The following is a 22,163-nucleotide window of genomic DNA, read 5'->3' on the forward strand; positions in this document are numbered from 1 at the left end:
CGATTGGCTAGACAGAGGGACCGAGCTGGGAAAGATGTGCAGCAGGTTAGGGTGATAAAGGATAAAGATGGAAACGTACTCACAAGCGAGGAGAGTGTGTTGAGTAGAAGGAAAGAGTACTTTGACAGGCTGATGAATGAGAGAACGAGAGAGAGAAGAGGTTGGATGATGTGGAGATAGTGAATCAGGAAGTGCAATGGATTAGCAAGGAGCAAGTAAGGACAGCTATGAAGAGGATGAAAAATAGAAAGGCCAGATGACATACCTATGGAAGCATGGAGGTGTTTAGGAGAGATGGCAGTGGAGTTTTTAACCAGATTGTTTAATGGAATCTTGGAAAGTGAGAGGATGCCTGAGGAGTGGAGAAGAAGTGTACTGGTGCTGATATTTAAGAATAAGGGGGATGTGCAAGACTGCAGTAACTACAGGGGAATAAAATTGATGATCCACACCATGAAGTTATGGGAAAGAGTAGTGGAAGCTAGGTTAGGAAGTGAGGTAATTATTAGTGAGCAGCAGTATGGTTTCATGCCAAGAAAGAGCTCCACAGATGCAATGTTTGCTCTGAGGATGTTGATGGAGAAGTTTAGAGAAGGCCAGAAGGAGTTGCATTGCGTCTTTGTGCACCTGGAGAAAGCATATGACAGGGTGCCTCGCGAGGAGCTGTGGTATTGTATGAGGAAGTCGGGAGTGGCAGAGAAGTACGTAAGAGTTGTACAGGATATGTACGAGGGAAGTGTGACAGTGGTGAGGTCTGCGGTAGGAGTGACGGATGCATTCAAGGTGGAGGTGGGATTACATCAGGGATCGGCTCTGAGCCTTTTCTTATTTGAAATGGTGATGGACAGGTTGACAGACGAGATTAGACAGGAGTCCCCGTGGACTATGATGTTTGCTGATGACATTGTGATCTGTAGCGATAGTAGGGAGCAGGTTGAGGAGACCCTGGAGAGGTGGAGATATGCTCTAGAGAGGAGAGGAATGAAGGTCTGTAGGAACAAGACAGAATACATGTGTGTAAATGAGAGGGAGGTCAGTGGAATGGTGAAGATGAAGGGAGTAGAGTTGGCGAAGGTGGAGGAGTTTAAACACTTGGGATCAACAGTACAGAGTAATGGGGATTGTGGAAGAGAGGTGAAAAAGAGAGTGCAGACAGGGTGGATTGGGTGGAGAAGAGTGTCAGGAGTGATTTGTGACAGACGGATATCAGCAAGAGTGAAAGGGAAGGTCTACAGGACGGTAGTGAGACCAGCTATGTTATATGGGTTGGAGACGGAGGCACTGACCAGAAAGCAAGAGACAGAGCTGGAGGTTGTAGAGTTAAAGGTGCTAAGATTTGCACTGGGTGTGACGAGGATGGATAGGATTAGAAATGAGTACATTAGAGGGTCAGCTCAAGTTGGACGGTTCGGAGACAAAGTCAGAGAGGCGATATTGCGTCGGTTTGGACATGTGCAGAGGAGAGATGCTGAGTATATTGGGAGAAAGATGCTAAGGATAGAGCTGCCAGGGAAGAGGAAAAGAAGAAGGCCTAAGAGAAGGTTTATGGATGTGGTGAGAGAGGACATGCAGGTGATGGGTGTAACAGAAGAAGATGCAGAGGACAGAAAGATATGGAACAAGATGATCCGCTGTGGCAACCCCTAACGGGAGCAGCCGAAAGAAGAACTGTTTTTTCTACCTGCACTTGCACATTTACTGATCACTATTATATTGAAAAATTAAAACAGCCTACCTGGATTTTTGTAAATATTGACAACATCCATGAAGAAATGAGGTAAAAGTCGTTCTAGTAGAAGAAGTACATCTTCAAGCTCTTCCAAAATGCCAATTAAAAGGAAATTTTCATTGACATTTTGTTTTGCCCTCTCCAGTGCCCATTCACCTGGTTCCCTTAGAAAAAGAACAGGAAAAATGTGATTAGAATACACTTGAATGTAACTGATTTTCTGTGAACTACTTTTAAGTCTCACATACACTTTAAATTCCAATAATAAACAACTTAAATGCACAACAAATTTTTAAACTGAAGACATTGTAGCAAAAATCATAAAAAGCACTTTTAAATGCCAGACACAGAGTGCATTTTTTACTGTTTAGGTTGTGAAGTCGACAAGACAGTACAGTGTTGTCATTGTGTGCACTATTATGCTGTGAAAAATAAAAAAGAACAAATGTAATTGAATGAGGCTGCTAGGCTTATAGGAATAATACTGATTGTCAGTTTTGGAATGAGAACCAATTGCTTACAACAGAATTTAAGTCTGCCTTGCATTTTATTGAAACTAATGCTATTTAAAGAATTCTGGCTGGGTTGTAGGGGATCAAATACTTATTTCTCTCAATGACATGCAAATCAAATTTATATCTTTTATGTAATGTGTTTTTTCTGGATTTTTGGTTGATATTCTGTCTCTCTCCATTAAAATGAAACTACCATAAAATTTAGAGACTGTTTGTTTCTTTGTAATTGAGCAAACTTACAAATTCAGTAGGGGATCAAATACTCATTTCCCCCACTGTAAACATATGAATAATGCGAAAAATCCAAGAAAAAAAAAAGTGAAATAAATAGAAATAAAGAGAATGCAAAAACCATTTCTGCACAACTGTATGAAATCTCACACTGTGTAAGCTAGGATCTCCTGACTGCTGGCACCAATATGCAAATGACATTAGGATTTGACAGCTGCATGTTGAGCCAAGTTTCACTCAAAGTATCACTTTGCCTTTGAAATTAATCAATAGTCTATTGCTGTGAGGGACTAATAAAAACATAAAGTATGGAGTAAAGGTGAGCAGGAGGTTGAAGCCAACTGCAAGGCAAGGCACGTCCCAGACACGATTCACTCACACAGCCGAGTGACGGTGTAGTGTCACTTTGGTTCTCAGTTGGGGATGTAATCTAAAAAAGGTATACTTCACCAGGCCAATAGTGGGCTGCAGTACTGCCTTGCTGTATGTTTTGGCTTCCCTTAGACGCTCCTGGGAAATTCAGTGTTTGCAGAAGTCTCTGTGGGAACAAGTGTGACCTGGCTGTGCATCATGTGAGGCTGGAGTAGCTCAGGTTGTACTCCCAGGAACACCCCCTCTACCTCCTCAGTCAAATGAGCTCGAGCCAAGAGAGGAGCAGAAGCAAAGGCTCAGCTGGTGAGGAGGTTATGAAGGCCAGTGATATTGTGTTTTGTTTCCTCCTTGCTTTTATCCTCCCATGTATTTGTCATTCAATAAATCAACATAATCTGTTATACCGTGCCCTGTGATGGACTGGCACCCTGCCCAGGGTTTGTTCCTGCCTTGCACCCTGTGCTGGCTGGGATAGGCTCCCGCACCCTCCGCGACCCTGTTCAGGACAAAGCGGGTTAGAAAATGACTGACTGGTATGCACTGTCATCTTCATGGGTATTGATTTTGCTTCAAAATGGGAAAAATCCAAAGAAAAAAAATTTTATTCATTGATCAATTTTCTTTAAAACTTATTCTAATACAGGATTGCGGACAGCAGAAGCTTAGTGGCATCAGGCACAGGTGGAAGTGGCACAGCTGTCCACTACACGGTACAGTCAGGCACAAACCCACACATTCTCAGACAGAGTGAATTTAGAGACACCCAGTAACCTAATACACACATCTTTGACATGGGGGCGTTTGAAAAAACCCACAGAGAAAATGTGCAAACTCCACCAAACCAAACTGACTGAGCCAGGAAGTGAACTTAGTCACCCGCAGTGGTAACACAAACCACTGCAACACAGTGCCACTCATTAAATACATTTAGTGCATACATTATGGAAGTTCACAGACATTACCAGCATTGATTTCAGGCAGATTCCGAAGAACGCTCTCTAATATCACTAACTTAAGCCCTTACTTTACCTTTCTAGAAGTATAGGTATTTATTGATTTATCTGACCTGTTTTTTGTCAAGGAGTGTATTTCTAGCTAATACCACAATAAATGATTAACTGGTGACACCACCACGAATGTTCAGTACATTTTCAAATTACTGATAATCATTAATATTCTTAAAGGATAACGTTGGTATTTTTTAAGTCTAAGTTATTTTTATAACATCCTGTTATATTTTATTTTGCTATATTGCGTTCTAAAGTGAAACATAATTTTAGAAATAAAAAAATTATCCTGTGCTTTTCTGGCATTTTAAAATGGAGATGAAGGAGGAGTACAAAGATGCAAACAGAAGCATTACAACATGCTGAATATGTCCACTTTGAAATGGCAAAGGTTTTGATTTAAGAAACCGTGTCTTCCACATTTCTGACGTATGCCTGTGACAGCAAAAGTAAACTAGAAGGAATAACTCTTACCTTAAAATATTTGTACTATTTTTAATGAGGTAAGGATATATTTTCTGTTCGTTTGTCTGTTCATAATGGCCATTGTGGTTAGAGGTTTGATATTTTCCATTGGCACTTGGCCTACTCCTCATAATAGCTTCATGCTGCATATTTTCATTCATTTGTTTCTCCAATTCTGTTTCCTCAATAGTTATGTTCCGCCATCTCTTGTAATAAATAATCCTACAGTATGCACCATTGTGATTGTACATGATTCAAAATCTGCACAAGCCATGGTCGCAGATGTGTTTGTTCTCAAATCATTTTTGTTCTTATGCCATGTGCACTTAAATCATATTTTTCTGAATCAAATACGGATTCAGTGGTTTGATGGCAGATGCACACTCACATCATACAATTATTTTACCTAAATGGCATCTGAAATTGAGTCAAGTACCACATCTCAGATGCATGTCAACATCAAGCAAAGAAAACTGACCATATATTGCTGCATTTTTATAATCTGTTGGGTCTGCCAAGAGCGTGCTGTCTTCCAGGATTGTTTTCTGCACTCAGAGTGTGCTCATTCCACTCTGTACTATTTTCTGCACATGGGAACTGGTGCAGACTGTGTGCTAATTGCTCCAAGTGGTGTGAAAAACACTGTAAGACATTCCTAGTATTTTATATATGCTTTCATCAACTGAAATTGTGACCCGTAGAACCCACTGGATATAATGATTGTGGCAGAGGCTACTTTTCACCTATTAGATTCTGTGTTGCTATAGTTTACATAGTCAAGGAGTGAGATGCATACCCAATGGCCATTTACACAGTATCTCCATTGCACTTTGCACACCTGACTATAAATAACTGAACTGATCACTAGAATTTTTAATCAAAGTCAAGGTCATCTGAATGATGGCACTACATTTACTATGCTAATCAACATTTAGCATTACATACTTTCTGTGGCTTAACTTATGCACACACAGTAAAAATATATTAGGGAAATGAAAAAGACAGATAATGTGATAGAGCTAAACATGATGAAACAGACTTATGTGCTACAAACCAATTATTGAATTTTATAACAGATGCAGAGTGGCTATACTGTAGTAATAATATAACAGCTGAGGACACAGTTTTTGACTGTATAAAAGTCATTAGTACTTCTCGCTGCTTCTTCTCAGCAGCGATATACTCTAGCCCATACTTCTGCCCATATTATAAGTGACAAATGGCAACAGTTTTTCGCATTTTTCTACAATTACCTGTAGTGAAAAACAGCGAGTTATTGTGCTACTTTTTTGTGATTATTGTAATTATCTAGATGTCTACAGAACGGAGACAGCAATTCACTGCTGGGCAGCAACATTCGATAATATCAATTATTACAGCGACAAGGAGGGAGTTTCTGAGGTGAAATGGACATGCTAGAGGAAACCACGGCCCTAAGACTGGAAGAATGATGTGGAGGGAGATGAACACTAAGGTGAAGGGCATAGCCAGTCTCTATGTAAAATGGCCGAATCTCACAAAAATGTTTTGCACTTTTTTTTCTACATAATCTTTAGACAAAGGTTGCTTAATTTAGTCAAGTTTACACAAGAAAACATGAAATTTGCCTTTTCGGGTTCTAATAACAAGGCAGAAAGAAATGAAACAAAACAAACAGAGACAACACAGGTTAAGGTAAGGCAGTTTGAAAATGCACATTTACCCAAAAATGGTTACAGGATACATACCAAACCTTAATTATTTTCTCCAATATTCCTTATTAAAAAGTTGTATGGCACTAGGAAGAAAGGAATTGCTAGAGTGATTTGTGTGGGTTTTCAAAGCGACTATCTTTCCTGATTTACTGAAGTTTAGTTCTAGATGTAATGGATGTCTGTTGTCAGTTGAGATTATTTCTAGTTTCTTTAGCATTGCCTTCTGGCACATACTTGCCAGATCATCTACATCAGTCCCAATAACGTTAGCTGCATGCTTAGTAATCTGCTGGAGCTTTTTTAGATTTTGGTTTGTTAGACCACTAAACCAGGCAATGAAACTGAAGGTGATAACAGACTGGATCATACTGCGATAAAAGGACAACATGAGGTCCTTGTCTACTTTAAATAATTTGAGTTTACGGAGGAGAAATAAACGCTGACTGCATTTAGACAATATTTTTTTTGTATTTCCATTCTAGTTAAGATTGTTATATAAGTTAGTTCTGATGTATTTATATTCATTCACTATTTCTACCTCCTCCCCCAGAACAACAATGGATGAACATACAGATTTCTGTATCTTAAAATCAAATATCATTTTTTTGGTCTTTTTTACATTCAGAGTGAGGTACTTTTTATTACACCAGTTTACCATACTTGATTTAGATAGTGGCTTTCATCCTCCCCATACAGTATATGCATCCTATGAGCATGGTATCATCAGCATATTTGATAATGGAGCAGTGGTCATTGCTCTGTCTCAGGTCACTTGTGTGCAGAGTAAATAGTAATGGTGATAAGACGCACACTTTTGAGAAAGCTTCCTGTACCTTGACTGTCTGTGGATCAATTGAAAAGTGAAATGTTCAGTAAGGCTTTTGTTTTCATATTTGCAACCCTAATCTTTGACCTCCATTTTAAAATAAAGGAACAGGCAGGGAATTTTATAAATGTATAAAAGTGCTTCACTTTAGAACATAATTTCATTTAGAAAATTAATATATACAAAAATAAAAACTTTTAACTTGATAAATACCAAACCTATCCTTTAATATGCAATAATATTATTAAAAAAGAAATCAAGTTATAGCATGTCTACAAATGATATTTATTTATTTTGTGTTATAATGCTACTGAATTACCTTATTCTGCCAAAGCATCTGTTTAAAATAATGGTGTTTTCTGCCCTATATATCTTTTCCAAGTCAAGACTAATAATTACACTAAAGATAAGAAGTTTTGCTACCCACCGACACAACACAACAGTTTTCAATAAGTTTTAAGTTGTAAACATTTTTCTTTTACATTATGCTTTTAAATTTAGCCATTCAATGCAAATAAGGTGTACTGAATAAATCTACTATCTGGTCCTGTTTTACATTGTATCAACAGAGAAGAAACAGTTCCTTTGGAAATGTTTATCATTCACTTATTTTTACAAGAACGGAGAGTTGAAAATTACGGATCAAGGATGTTTCTGGAAATAAACACATTATTACAGCAGACATCAATACATATTACCCACAAGAATGCCCATTCATTGCAATATTGGGAAATTAAAGTGATTATTTTCACCACATTGTTTTTTTTAAAACCAGTGTAACCATTATGTTGAAAGGAAATAAGAAACATGAATCATAGCTTAAAGTAAAACACCGCCCTGGAGCAATTTATTTACGTCACATTTGCTTTTCCATGGGTTTCTTAGTCTGACATTTTCAGAAGGAAACCACAAACAAAAGCTTGAAATCTGTTTGCAATATAATAATGTAAATTATGCTTCTCAATAAAGCTCCTGTATTTCCACTTGTCTTGATACTATCATTATAAGCAGATGCTCTAGGCCAAAGGCTCATTACTATTGAAGCATGGACATGTCTGTGTTTTGGAAGAAAAAAAAAAACATCTAGGTTCAAGAGAGTTATATACCTTATTACATACGTCATTCTTGGGAAATGAGGCAGCTGTTTCCTCAGGTAAGTACAGTAATTCATGACACTTTCAGGCCTAAGCACCTCTATTAGCACTTATACTCAGTTAATCAATTTGACCCAGGAGACAACTGACAGAGACAGCTATGTCTATCCAAAATCATTATTTAAGCGACTCAAGAAGACCTGAAAAATGTAAACTAAAGAGAAAATTATGTGGTAAGTTCACTCCTATTTTATTATACAGGCAAAAGAAAAAATGTTTGAAATGTTAAGTATCTGGTAATGGCTCCTCCATCTGTCCCACATACAGTGGCAAATTTACAAGTTTGGTACCCCTAGGCCAGTGGTTCCCATACTTTTTTAAGGTATGACCTACTTTTAGCGAGAATTTTGTTTGCAGCCTCCCCCCAGCTACTACCATATTCAACCCCATTCATAAGCAAACAGCAACTGACTGGCGGAAAATAGTTAGCAAATAATACAAATACTGGTGCCATCTGTTACTCGCTAGCACAATTTGCTCTTGTTCTTCGTGTTTCCTGGACTTTTCTACCATGTTCGAGAAAGGGCATGCTAATTATTTTTAATCGCTGCATCATTGCTCGACGGCACTGGAGTCTCCTGGAAATTTTAGTTTGGTTTTATTTATATAAGCTAGCAAAGCGGGGTGAGGTATCATTTACAAGCTGTACACTGTGCTGGTGAAGTGACAAGTACAATATTGAATATTCAATGATAAGTACGAGCTGTACCCAATTTGTTAAAGACTGATACATTTTTAGAAAGATCATTGGTACCTTCTACATGTGACAGTCACAAGATTAAAAAGAATATGGTGAAAATAATGGTTGATGAGAAAGAGTCTGCTTTGTCCAAAACAATACCTCTCTCCAATACTATGATCCCAAGAAGAATAAGTGATATGGCAAGAGATATTCGAACACAAGTTCACAAAGTTCAATCACAAACTGCCAGATCAATGGAGGCTTCTTCACCCATATTCAAGACTTTACACCTTTTATAAATGCTCACAAACTGATTTTTTTTAACATAATATTTTTTTAGTATGATACCATTGTTATTTCTTACCATGTTCCATGTATCATGTAAGTTAAAAATTCCAGCTCTTTAAGTTAGACTCACAACTCCACCCAAAATATTTTTTTCATCTGTTCATGTTGTTTTTAACGATACTTTTAAAGAGCACAGGGATAACAAAACTGCTGATAAAATGGGCTTCAATGGAGACCCAGCTTGAATAACAACAAACAATACCAAATATGGAAGAAACAAAATTCTAAAGTTACTTATGCATCATAATTCACATGTCAAGTGATCCAGTTGTGTACTCACAATGTCCCAAATGCATTTATTTTGGCTGAAATATTGTTAAACTAGCCGATGCCCGCGGTAGCATACGGCGGTGTAAGAATAGGAACGGAAAACGGTGAGAAAGGAATTCAGAAATCAAGAAGAAATAAATACTTCTTGAAAGACGCAGTTGTTAAATCAGGCTTTCCAAATTTACGTACTATGACCATGGCATCCTGATAGTTTTGTTGCATGTATCTTGAACTTCCTGGAAATGTGATCATTTTGCCTTCACGTACGTTACTTTCAACGTTTGCTTGCAGTGCGTCTGATAGTCCTTTGTATTGTTCCACGCGCATATCTTGTTGATGTAATCTGAGATAGTTGAGACGCGTGCCCTCTGTTTTAACATACACATCTATGACGTACTGTTGGAATAGTTTGCCGCTGGAGTGCAAAATACTAAATGTATTCCTCATTGCTAATCTGTACGTGTTAAATTGGCATTGAGTAAGCCTTATTCGCTTGGCGGTTCTTTTATCGGGAACATGTTGTAAATCTTTGTGCCAGCCAATGTCTCCGTAAGGGAATAAAAGTGGGTAAACCATTGGAGCGCAATTCATATTGAGCTTGGAAATCTGTTTACAGGAGTTGCGTATGGGAAAAATGCAAATGTCCCTTTCGGCAGGCGGTTCGCCATCTTTTCCGATGAAAATCGCTGCAACATCGGTGTGACATGTCGGGGTATTGTATCGTCATAAATCCTGCCTAGGGTTTTCCTTGAAAACCATTCGTACAGATGCTGTTGGATTGGACTGAGTGATTTCATGCGTGTGTTTGTTTGATTTGGCGAAGGGGTTGATGGTTCTGAGCATGGAATCTAGCTGGAGAAGTAAGTTTTCGCTGCATGCAGAGTTTGCTTTATTTTGTAAGCGTACTTCAGTAGCTTGCGCCGTGTCAAAAACATACAACTGTCCATATCCTGGAGAGGTAGAAGTGTTAGTGTATAGTGGAGAGATTTGGTGATAAATTTACCCATGTATTTTAAAACAGTATGGTCCGTGGCCAGGAGGTTGAGTTATCTGTGCACCCATGGAAGCAAATGCTAGAGAACAGTTGTATTCTCGAATGCGTTCACGATAATTTTCACCTTCTGATGTTTGCTGTGTAAGAAGCTGTTATAAAGACACAGGTGGCTCCCGCAAGGGTGGTAAAGCTACTTTACTGTTGTGGCAGCACCTCGAGTACTTTTTGAATGTATTATGCTCAGCAGGCCAGTATAGTGCATGACAGTGTTTGCACTGCTGGTCTGGAGTCCCAATGTTGTACTCTTGGACGGGAAGACAGGAATGAGGTGAAGATGTACCTGTGGTAACGGGAAGAGGATTGTGTGTATGTCTGCTGAGACTGCGTTGGTTTGGAAACGTTGCTTTGCAAATGTCGCGTTTCAAGACTTGTGAATGAGTTTTGTTGTGTTTAGTTAGACAATCCTGTGTAGTGAACTTCTTATTACATTTCTGGCACTCATATAGATGTTGGGAAGAATGCCTTTACTTGTGTTTAGCAAGTGAGGTTCGCGTTTGAAAAAGTTTTGTTGCAGGAATTGCACTGGAAGAATGTGTTACTGGAGTGGGAGTCAGGTAATATTTCAGCGGAGTGAATTTTTGTGTGTTTGTTAAGATAGTTCTCCTCGATCGCGGGGGTTGCGTTCCAGAACCCCCCGTGAAAGGTGAAAATCCGCAAAGTAAAAACCATATATTCATATGGTTATATTTATGTATTTTAAGCCCTTATAAACTCTCCCACACTATTATAAACATTTCCCGCACAATTATACAGCATAAACCCTTTGTATTCTCTTAGATATTAGGTAAGATTCATTGAAATTATGTATGTAAACACACTGTTTATATACAGTAAAACCTAAATATTATAGATAAGATATCGAGTGTCTCCAATATCACATATGTTATAGCCATTACAACAGACAGGCCACCAGCAATAAATACGTACAATGCAAGAAAAATTGTATACAGTAAAATGTGTGTACAGTGACACTAAACTATGTACATGTAATAAGTACTGTATGTAGAAAATTAATTATGGTTACTCACCAACAATGACACAACGACTTGTCCGATAACGATGAGTTTAATTTTACTGCACAGCAAAGGAGAGTGTTACAGCTCTTCTAAAGGAGCCTCTTCAGGCGATTGTGTAGAACCGCCATTATTCTTCTTCCGGCAGTCTTCAATCCAAATCCCTAAAGCAGATTCCATCTGAACTACCACCTTATTACATCCACTTACAACTTGTTTTGCGCCCTAGTTAAAGGACACTGTGGCCGTACATCTTATATTCTTTTCCTCCTTTTTAAATAAAAACAATCGTGGACTCATTGATTCCTTCAACATATCCAAAACTTTTACCTTTTCAGCAATCGTTAGCATCTTCCGTTGGCGCTTGGGCATGGCCCCTGAAGTAGTAGCAGGAGCATATTGATGCTGAATGAGCGAGACGAGACTTCCTGGTTAACGCAGAGGAATCGAATTCGACGCTCCATTGCTGAGCCAATCAGCACACAGGAACTTAACTGTATGCTCTGATTGGGTAGCTTCTCAGCCATCCACCAATAGCGTCCCTTGTATGAAATTAACTGGGCAAACCAACTGAGGAAGCATGTACCAGAAGTAAAAAGACCCATTGTCCGCAGAAACCCACGAAGCAGCGAAAAATCCGTGTTATATATTTAGACATGCTTACATATAAAATACGCGATAGAGTGAAGCAGCGAAAGTCGACGCGTGATATGGCAAGGGATTACTGTATATAATTTTTGGGTAGAGTATTCCTTTAATCACTAATTGGCTACAGATGAAGATTTCATTTAATTTACTTCAACAACAACATACTGTATATCACTGGAGAAACAGTATCTGCCAGAACTCTGTGACCAGTTTCTCTGTTGAATATCAATGTTAACGTTCTGGCCAAAGTCATTCTGGAAAAAAACGCAAAAATTGCTTTGTTCCTTTTTCACAAAAAATAGTATGTACTATTCTTATTCTCCTTTGTTTTATTGTACTTTTGGAATGTTATGAATTGTTATTTTCATTTTTTTATTGCTGTGGTGGGTTGGCACCCTGCCCGGGATTGGTTCCTGCCTTGTGCCCTGTGTTGGCTGGGATTGGCTCCAGCAGACCCCCGTGACCCTGTGTTTGGATTCAGCAGGTTGGAAAATGGATGGATGGATGGATTTTTTTATTGTCATTCTGTTGACCCCATCACATTGCTCTTGCTGTCATTTTGTGTTTCTGGCTCTGATGATGCTCTGTGGTTGCTTGGTGTGTAACATGTACTGTCATGGTGGCCATGACATAAACAATATCCATATGCAGTAGCATGTGTTTGAACTTTAAATCCACATATTAAGATGACAAAAAATTTAAAAAAAAATTTAAGAGAAAACTTCCTGTGTAACAACCCTGCTGTTCATTTTTTGACTAGTTTTAGACCTCTTCCTTTAAGCTAAACATACATTAATCATCTCTGTCATGCTTTTTTTAAGAATACAAGCTCAATCAGTTCAAAATTAACATTATAACTACTGTAAGAATGATACAAATTAATCTATAGAAGATACGCAAGAAATCTTGTACTAAGCTCTCTCTGTAAGCTCTGTCTTGATCACTAGTGCTATTAATCACCACTGTTATGGTGGGACATCCAGAAATCAATAAGGCAGTGTTTATAAAAAACATATGGCACATTTATTAATAAATAATAAATACTAACAAACTAAAGGCAAAATAGCATAACCTATTGACCCTGGGCTTGACTAAACAGATCCTTGCCTGTCTGGTTGGGTGCTGACCATAGTACCAGCACAAAATGTGCACATTAGCTCATACAACACGCACATCTCTGGCCTAGCATCACTTCCTCCTGGCTGTTGAGTGCTTGCCTAACATTTTTCTGACTCTAACCTCAACTGGCCACTGGTATGAGGGTAGGTTCAAAGAACCATCTGAGGCAGTATTGCTCTGCCTCAAGTGACAGTGAACTTCCTCTAGTGGCTTCTGGAGTCACTGCACTACTGAACCTTCTGTTGACCTTAATAGGCAAAATTTCCAGGGCCGCTGTCTGCACTGTCTAAATGATTCATTTTTGGTACCTTGTGATCTTTATCAGCCATCAGGACCTCACTCTCTCTACACAGAAAGGATCAGACATCCCGAATAGTAGTGTTCTGAGGAACCATTGTTTGTTGTCCTTCAGGCCGTTTCTCTCTTTATTATGCTGGTGACCCTGCCCATTGCACTTCCAGGACATGCATCATACTGGCTTTGTTGCCACATTGGCACGTGCAGGACCGTTCCACTGGCTGAAAGTCTTTTGGGCATTGCCCTGCCTTGTGCCATACCAATGGAAACTTTTATCTAGCACACTTTTTCCAAGCTAGGTGGCATTAATACGACTGGTTTGGCACAGTTTAGAATATGATACAAGTGCTAGAGATACTATCAACCATCATTAAAGTATACAACATTTAATATGCAAAATCTGCTGGCATTGTGACCTTTACAGATTTGTACAGTATATTGACAATATACAGTATATGCATCCTTTGACCAATTGTGCCTCAAATATAAACTCAAATATAAACTTCCATCAAAATGTTTCTTTTAGTATATTATATGCAAGCAATACAGTAGACTCGAAACGCTATATTAAACTTGCCTAACTTTTCTACATTCCCCAAATATTTTCTGTAGAAATGAGTATCTCCAAACTGTAATGGTGCATTTCTACATAATACAAGACAACTTGGGAAAAGGACCGTTAATTTCAATTATCAGGAAACAATGGGTCCAGATTAAGCTAAAATGCACTTTTCCTCAATATGGTCTAACTCAATTACACATATCTCCCTCTTGATTTACATTATCTAAAATTTGTCTGGACTAGGTCCTTCTTCTGTGAGATGTCGTCAGGCACCTACTTTACCTTTACCTTTGCTGGATATTTTGAGAAAGTGATTTGCATAGACCCTTGTGGAGAAAAAGTGCTGCTTATGTAGGACAGTCTTGGAATCTAATTGGGGTTAATAATCAATGGGCTATTGCTCTTTAGTAAAGTACCTACTGTGACAACATGCTAGTGTTCCACCTTATCTTACTCAAGTCAAAGAGTTTTATCTTGTAAAGAAACCTAAAATGATCAGTTACATATGAGAACTTTAGATAGATAGATACTTTATTAATCCCAATGGGAAATTCACAATTAATCAGTATATTTCCATTTAAATATGTTTTTTTTCATTTGTTCTAACTACTATGGTATATAATGCCTTTTTTTAAGGTGTGAACTTTATTTAAAAAAAAGCTTTTTCAAGGTTTAGGCTTTTATGATAAAAATGAGCAAATCACAGATACTTCAAAATCACTTTATAATGTGAGTAGCTGTCCCCTTGCATGGGCTTTACTTCAAAAACAGAAAACTAGACAGGAAGAACATCCCAAATTTGCCTTGAAAGCAGCAGATAAAAAAAACCTCATACCGTTGTTTACTCATAATTATGTATTCAGCATTTGTGTAGGAATACTGCCCAAGTCCTCTGTTGCATGTGGATATGTTGGATATAATGTACATCTCACAGCTTTTCTACACTAGTGACCTCTTGTGAACTTAAGCATTTTTTTGGTTAAAGATATAATTTGTCTCTTCCTCTAAATGATTTCTTTTTATAAGCACATATGGTTCGCACATTTGCCCTGCCCCCAGCCATCTTCCAATTACTGCTCATGATTTAAACGTTACTTGCAGCTTTCTAATAGTTATAATCTATCAAAGTTAAGGTTTCAAATAATGGATAAGCCCTGGATTAAGGACTGTTGCAAAGCTGTCATTCAAGGGGATATTACAGTCTAAAACAACCAAAGCAGAGCTTCTAATAAGTGCCAAAAAATGGTTCCCCCCCATATGTTTTAATGCCCAAACGCTCCTCTTTGGATCTCTGACAGTCCATACATTTCCATTTTCAGAAGTTGTACAGTGGATCATCTTGGAGTGTCTTTAAACTAAACTGGGCATTTACAGTTCATTATACCCAGAACTTCCTGAAAGTCTAACTCAACTTTTCTACAACAAGTAAGTATTTTATTTTACACATAAATAACTTAGACCACTCAATTCCATTTTTTTTTATTAATAAATTAACTTTTTATGTAGCCATTAGTAATATAATTATAAGATATGCTTCTATCCCTCAGTCTAGACATTTTCAAGCTATTCATGTAATTCAGATGCAGAGCTTGCAAGGTGTGTCTTTCAAAGCCACACTAAATCTCTATCTGAAACTATTACCAAAAGAATTAAGGAAGGTTCCTATACATGTAGAAATACATTAGACAATTAAAAAGTGTTCAAAATAGACAGGATTGTTGTACTGTATATAAATTACAGCTACACATACCTGCATTTGGGATGCTGGCCGCAGAAGTAAGGAATGATGTAAAAGAGCCGAGGATTAGAGCATTCAGGGTAGTTTTCAAGAATGCACACATTAATATCCTGAAAAAATGAAAGCAAACAAAATCTATTATTAAAGGTTTAAACTAAAGCAACAGCAGTAGTCTTTATGATAGATACATGGTAGATTCACTTCATGACCAACTACTTCAGTTCTTAACCTTCATATAGCATTATAGTTTTAAGAACTGTGCTATTTCTGAGTGCCCACATGAGGAGGAAGGGTGTGCTGTTGTTTTTTAATGGGTTATTGATGTTATATACTGTTACTAGGGGGCTCCGCCCCCTGCTCGCTTCACTCGCCAACCCCTGGTGTTGAGAAATTACAAAGAGCGTGATGTATGAATGAGATATAGCATAGTGTGAAGGTGTAGATGACGTATATAGGAAGCAAATAAAGTTGTCCATGTCCAAAAACGGTCTCAGAGAGGTAGATGCCAACCTTGTCCATTGTTTGTCCTTGTGATTTGTTGATGGTTATGGCAAAGGCAGGTTTAATGGGGAACTGTCTCCGTTTAAGTGTAAAAGGTAATTCCAGGTCAGAACTTGTAAGGTCAATTGTAGGAATTAGAACAGTATTGTTAGCATGTGATACTGTAAGAAGTGTTGCTTCAATAACATTGTGTGTCATGGTGTTGACGACTAAACGTGTGCCATTGCATAAACCCTGTTTAGTGTTAAGGTTTCTTAATAGCATGATTATTGTTCCGTTTTTAAGGCTAAGATTGTGTTGTGGTAATCCGGCTGGGTTAATAGTGTTCAAATATTCTAAGGGGAAATTAAGATGGTCATTGTTGTTATTAGAGTCAACTTTGTCAGAGCTTAGAAAGAGCTGTGCCTCTCCAGGAAGTAATGAAATGACCTGGTTATTAATGTGATCAACATTAATATTCTTTGGACATAATATAGTTCGTTGTGTTAAAAGGGGTATTTGGTGTAATGAGATTGCTGTTCCAAATATCTGCGTAACTAAGTCGTCGCAGATAAAGGGTTGAGGAATTGTAATAATATCTGGGTGAAGTCCATCTGTATTGGAGAGTGTACCATCTCCCAGTTGTAATAACCAATTGTTATATTCGGGATCTAGACATTGCATGTTTTGTACCAACTGTATCTTTTGAAAGCAATGCCAATTGTCTGCGTATTTTAAGGTGGATTGAAGAATAGCCGAGCGCATGGCATGTGGAACAATAGCTAAGCACTGTCTAAAATCTCCTCCTAATAAAAGTACCTTTCCTGCAAAGGGAATATTATTATTCATCAACGTTTGTAGAAGTTTATCAATGGTGTTGAGTAAGTGACTGGATGCCATTAGATGCAAAAGCAAATGAACTATTGTAGGATCTAATGCAGTTCATAAAGTTTTTACTTTCAGGTACTTCGTTAGTTAGAAGCTTCTGTAGATATGCAGGATATGAATGTAAAGGAGGCAGTCTAATTTGACCCTTTTGACAACAACGTGTAAATTCATTACTTGTATTGCCAGTTGTTTCTTCAGGGAAGTGAAGTGAATGACAATGATTGCAAGTGACACTCATTAAGCCCAATGAATTTTCATGAATAGTGGAATCATTATTGAACGCGTTGTCAGCTAACTGGCGCAATCGTTTAGCAGGTGTCTGTCGTTGATGTCCTTTCTTTCGTTTTGAACCCGTGCCTGTTTCGATGCAGCACTTTGAGACGCGCGCTGCATGCGTCCACGTTCATTGTGTCTGTCCATTTGGGCTCGTCTCTGTAACTGGGTTAGTTGAGCTTTGCGTTTTTGGAGCCGAGACATTTTTTCTTCCGGAGTTTCAGAAGCGCGTTGTAGGCGGCGCCGTGTATTTTGTTTTTTCATGCGGGTTCGTGTGTTTGGTCCCGCTATCCTAGCCGTATCGTTTTGTACTCGTGATCGTGAATTCATGACTTTGTTTGTTCTTCAGCGTGAGAAATATGGATAAGTAATAAGGAGGATCGCACTCACTGTTAATATGGAGCCTTTTCTGTGGTTGAACGGTTAATAGTGCTTCATTGTAATGAGATCCACCTATGCTGCATAGTGTGAAGGTGTTGAGATGACGTATGTTTAATACGGACAGTTCCTTCAGAAATGGGGCTTTGGGTGTCATTTCTTATTGATGTTAGTGTGGTTGTGGATCTGAATCGTCGTTTTTGTGAACGTTTCGTGTGCTATGTCCGTAGTCTGTCCCGTTTCGTGTCTAATGGGCTGTGTGTGGCGGTCACGGCTTCTTTTTTTTTGTGTGCTAGAGGCTTGTTGAATCCTCCTCTTTGTGTGCGTCCCATTTCGTGTGCAATGGGATTCGTGCGTCGCCGGCGTCTGGGGGGGGGGGGGGGGGGGGGGGGGGGGGGTTTGGTGGGGCGCGAGCGGCTTCTTTTTTTTGTGTGCTAGGGGCTTGTTGAATCCTCCTCTTTGTGTGTGTGTCCCGTTTCGTGTGCAATGGGTTTCGTGCGGCGCTGTGTGCGTCGCCGGCGTCTGACTCCTTTTTTCTGTGGTCGCGGCGCCTCATTTCTTGGGGCGCCTGCGCAGTACGTCTTTTGCGTCCATGGCCCATGGCCGGATGTCCGCGTTTACCATTCTCGGTTAGTAATGTGGATTACAAACTTAAGTAATGTCCAGTCTAAAAAGAAATGGATCATTCTCTGGAGAGAACAAAATTTGTAGCAGACTATAGTGTGGTATCATTCAAAAATTTATTGAGTACAATTTGCGAAATTACAGACTTAAAAAAAGAAAAAGTAGCACTTTATAAAAATGTGGCCATGAGAGTCAGTAGAGGACAGGTAGTGTACTGGAAATAGCAGCATCTAGTTAAGGCTAAAAACTCAAAATAAAAAAAAATAAATATACAGGCCCAGGCCATCATTCAAGCTGTACACACTGTGTCAAAGAAATGAAAAATACTTGACACATGAGGCCTGCTTGTCATCTGGTAGTTCAACAAGCAACTACACAATTCCAATAGTTTACTACATCTCTGAATGAAGTCTATTACATCCTGTGAATTCACAAAATCTTAGGTACAAATATGACTTGATTCTTCCCAGTGTCACAGCTGCTTATTAGTTACTGGAAATTGCTTGAATGAAGGCTGAAGACAAAAAGTGATAACTACCTGTTAAGGGTTGACTTTTATATTAGTGAAGATGGCGTTAAGGATTTTTTGACAAACAGTTTCATATTCAAGTCAAGCAAAAATATTACAAGTTTGAGAGGCTGTGGCAGTGAATAAAGAAATTCAATTAACAGAGAAAGATTTCAATTCAGAAATTGTGGAATAGTCTAGCATCAAATTATACCCAACGATGTATGATTCTGAGACACTGATCTTTGGTTTGGAATTCTTGGATTTTCTGTTTATCATAAAAATTCACCAAAGTGTACTGTACAGTAAATTTGCTGTGTTCACCAGTGACCTTGTTCACCGAATTTTGACCTGAAAACTTGACGTGCAGCTGGCTTAGATGAACATTTTTTCCCAGAGCCTCAGGGTGCTTTATGAGGCCAGTGTGTTATCACTGAGCTGTAGCAGCCATGAGTCGAACTTTCATGTGTGTGTACTATAAGATTGCTGCCCGGTCTGCTTTGTGCATGTGTGATGTCACTACCCGATTGGCACACTAGTTGGATCTCCACCCTGTAATTTTCATTTGAGGGGTACATCAGCTGACCATAGTGGAAATATTATGAGTACTTCCATAGGATATATAACAGTGATCCCTGTGATTCATGGCACAGCCAATGGGGTGCGTCAAGATTGGAACTCTGTGAGCGCAAAGAAGATACATCATTTTTTTTTCACTCATTGCTAGTTTGTGATCATTTGTTGCATTTTCATTTTGGTTATCATTCCATTTGCATCTTTTGTTGTTTGAGGCATGATGACACAGTGGTTAGCAATGCTTCCTCACAGATCAGACAACATTTTTGGCTACAATAATCACTGTTGGCATATGCTTTACTAGCCCTCTGAGACACTTAAAATACCATTGCACCTTTATAAGCCACTCTAAACTACAGTAGTTCATTCACTCCTTTACCATTGACTTCAATGCATTTCTTAAGAGTTTGGCGAGGTTCACAAACATTTTTGTGACTTTGCCAAACTCGCAGCAAAGTGAACTCCGTGAGTTTCACTCATCACTATTTGGGATCCACTGTCATTAATCCATCATGCTGATTAACTGGAGAGAACAAACAGCTTGATGGTACATCAGAACTTCACATTGGGATGATGCACTGTACATAACCCAGCCACTCCAAGCCAAACATATTTTTGATGGATGAGTGGTCAGTTGAGAAAGTAAGTCACTCCATGTGTCACAATCAAATGGAGGTGGTTCTGCAATAATCCCATAAGTGCTGAGCAAAATATCCTTGAAGATGTCTGTGATTGCTCTGTAATTTGAAACCGAAAAAGCAATGATTTTCAAGCAATCAGCCAAAGTTGAATTTATTACATTAGAGCATTACTCAAGATGATGATGATGAAAGGTGAACAGCTTAAATGCAATTGTAACGATCACAAAAAGCTGGAGAAAGGCAGAGAAGCTCAAGAGTTTACTAAAGATTCGAAGAGAATCTGGACTTGCCCCATTCATCAAACTGCTGAGCATGTCATTTAGTAATAACGTGTGTCTGCTGAGATTTGGGCGACAGGCATTAAGTACTACATATATAAAGTAGGCCTGCTCTATTACTGTAGTTTTCTTTGAACACAAGCTGTGTACCTTCCAGATCTCTGCATCTTAACATCTCTACATAACAGATAACTTTCAATGCATGTGGCGTCATAAAAACAAAGAAGTCTCCTTGTAAAATATTGTTTTGGTAACACTTTAGATTTGGTACTGCAGAAATGTATCTATTACTTATTTACTGCTACATAACAAGACTTAAAGGCTTCTTTTGGTCTTCATAACACTTATAAATCACCAGCAGACAGGTTATTCATCTCTGTACAGGGAGGCATATTGACATGATGGTAAAATTGACTTGTTAATGTAACAGATTTACAGATCTTATACTAAATATGGAGTATCGAGAGAAATGTGTCTCAGTTGAACCACCTCAGGGCACTCCAAATTTGGAGTTTTTTAGTATGTCAATTTGCCTAGATGACTAAACACTGAACTGATGCTGTGTAAGGGTTATGAAGACCCAAAGATGAATATTTTAAGGTCTTTTACATAGTAGTAATTTGTAATACATGCATTTGCGCACTACCTGAACAGAAAAGTGTTAACTTTTTTTCTTCATGGATTATTTCAGACCACATATTTAATAGTAATAAGGAAACTGGCAAAAAGCAATATTCTGGAAAAAAGGACACAATGGAAATTATAGGTAGGATCAAGCTGCCTGATTCTTTCAATTTCTTAACACTAAACCAATGTTTAGCACAGCTGTAACACTGGAACCTACATGGACTGAAAATGATTCTGGGTTACCTAGAAAAGGACAATCAGCCCACAGCTAAGAACAACAGGTATCATTGCCCTGGTATGATCGAGGGACAGGAAAGTGAAGTGAGTCACTGCCTTTGTTATGGAAATAGAGAATACACTGACGTGAAAAGATCCAGTATCATGTAAAACTAAGTGTTAAAAATACACACATAAGACTCTCCCTGGCATAATCCAATCAGTATTTTTGAAATAAGACAACACCATTCATAAAATGAGGTACATTACTCCCAAAATTGATAAGTTTTGTATCTGTTACTCACCATTCATTGTTTATAGTAATGGCTGAGAAAAAAAATTAATCTCATGTATTCATGGAGAATGGGGATAACAATTCCTGATACAATGTGTTTCAATGGAGACCCAGGTTGAAAAATAGCATACAATATTAAAATACCCACAATACAAATCTCATATTATTGTGTCACATAATCCAAGTTTCAGATATCCAATGTTATGCTCACAATGTCCTAGGCACATGCATTTTGGCTAAAATATTGTTAAGTATACCATTTCAAGAAAATTCTTTTGTACATTGCAGTGAAGTGCATTAAAAACACCATAGAACTGAATTGAACTGAAACAAATTGAAGATCCTCCAAGGGGGAATACACTGGGCCACCCACCTATCAAAAGATTAAGGATGTAGGGTGAAAGCATGCCATCTTTCATAGGGTTGAAGGTGTTTTTCGACATGATGCGAGAAATTGATGACATATACAAAATCGATTCCAAGAAGTGTTTAAAGAGTTTAAACATTAGGAAAGAAAACCCTGAAGAGAAGATGTGTAAAGGCAGATTCTACAGGGAATAGCTGGGTAGAAAAGAAGTCAAAGCCATGATCAAATAGGATGGAGTGTGAAAGTGCAATGGTAGAATGTAATGCCAGGAGGTTACACCCCAGCACT

General features: G+C 38.4%; 1 protein-coding gene across 1 annotated transcript in view; it reads right to left on the bottom strand.

Annotated features, from left to right (window-relative positions):
• Positions 1–22,163, bottom strand: part of usta (uronyl 2-sulfotransferase a) — a 395,470-nt gene that overhangs the window by 48,335 nt on the left and 324,972 nt on the right. The window contains exons 6-7 of the mRNA XM_028797879.2: positions 15,737–15,834; positions 1,736–1,893 (exon numbers count right to left, since the gene is read on the bottom strand). Coding sequence (XP_028653712.1) covers positions 1,736–1,893; positions 15,737–15,834 — 256 coding nt within the window. The remainder of the gene's footprint in view (positions 1–1,735; positions 1,894–15,736; positions 15,835–22,163) is intronic.

The sequence above is a fragment of the Erpetoichthys calabaricus genome, chromosome 3, assembly GCF_900747795.2.
Source record: "Erpetoichthys calabaricus chromosome 3, fErpCal1.3, whole genome shotgun sequence".
Taxonomy (NCBI): domain Eukaryota; kingdom Metazoa; phylum Chordata; class Cladistia; order Polypteriformes; family Polypteridae; genus Erpetoichthys; species Erpetoichthys calabaricus.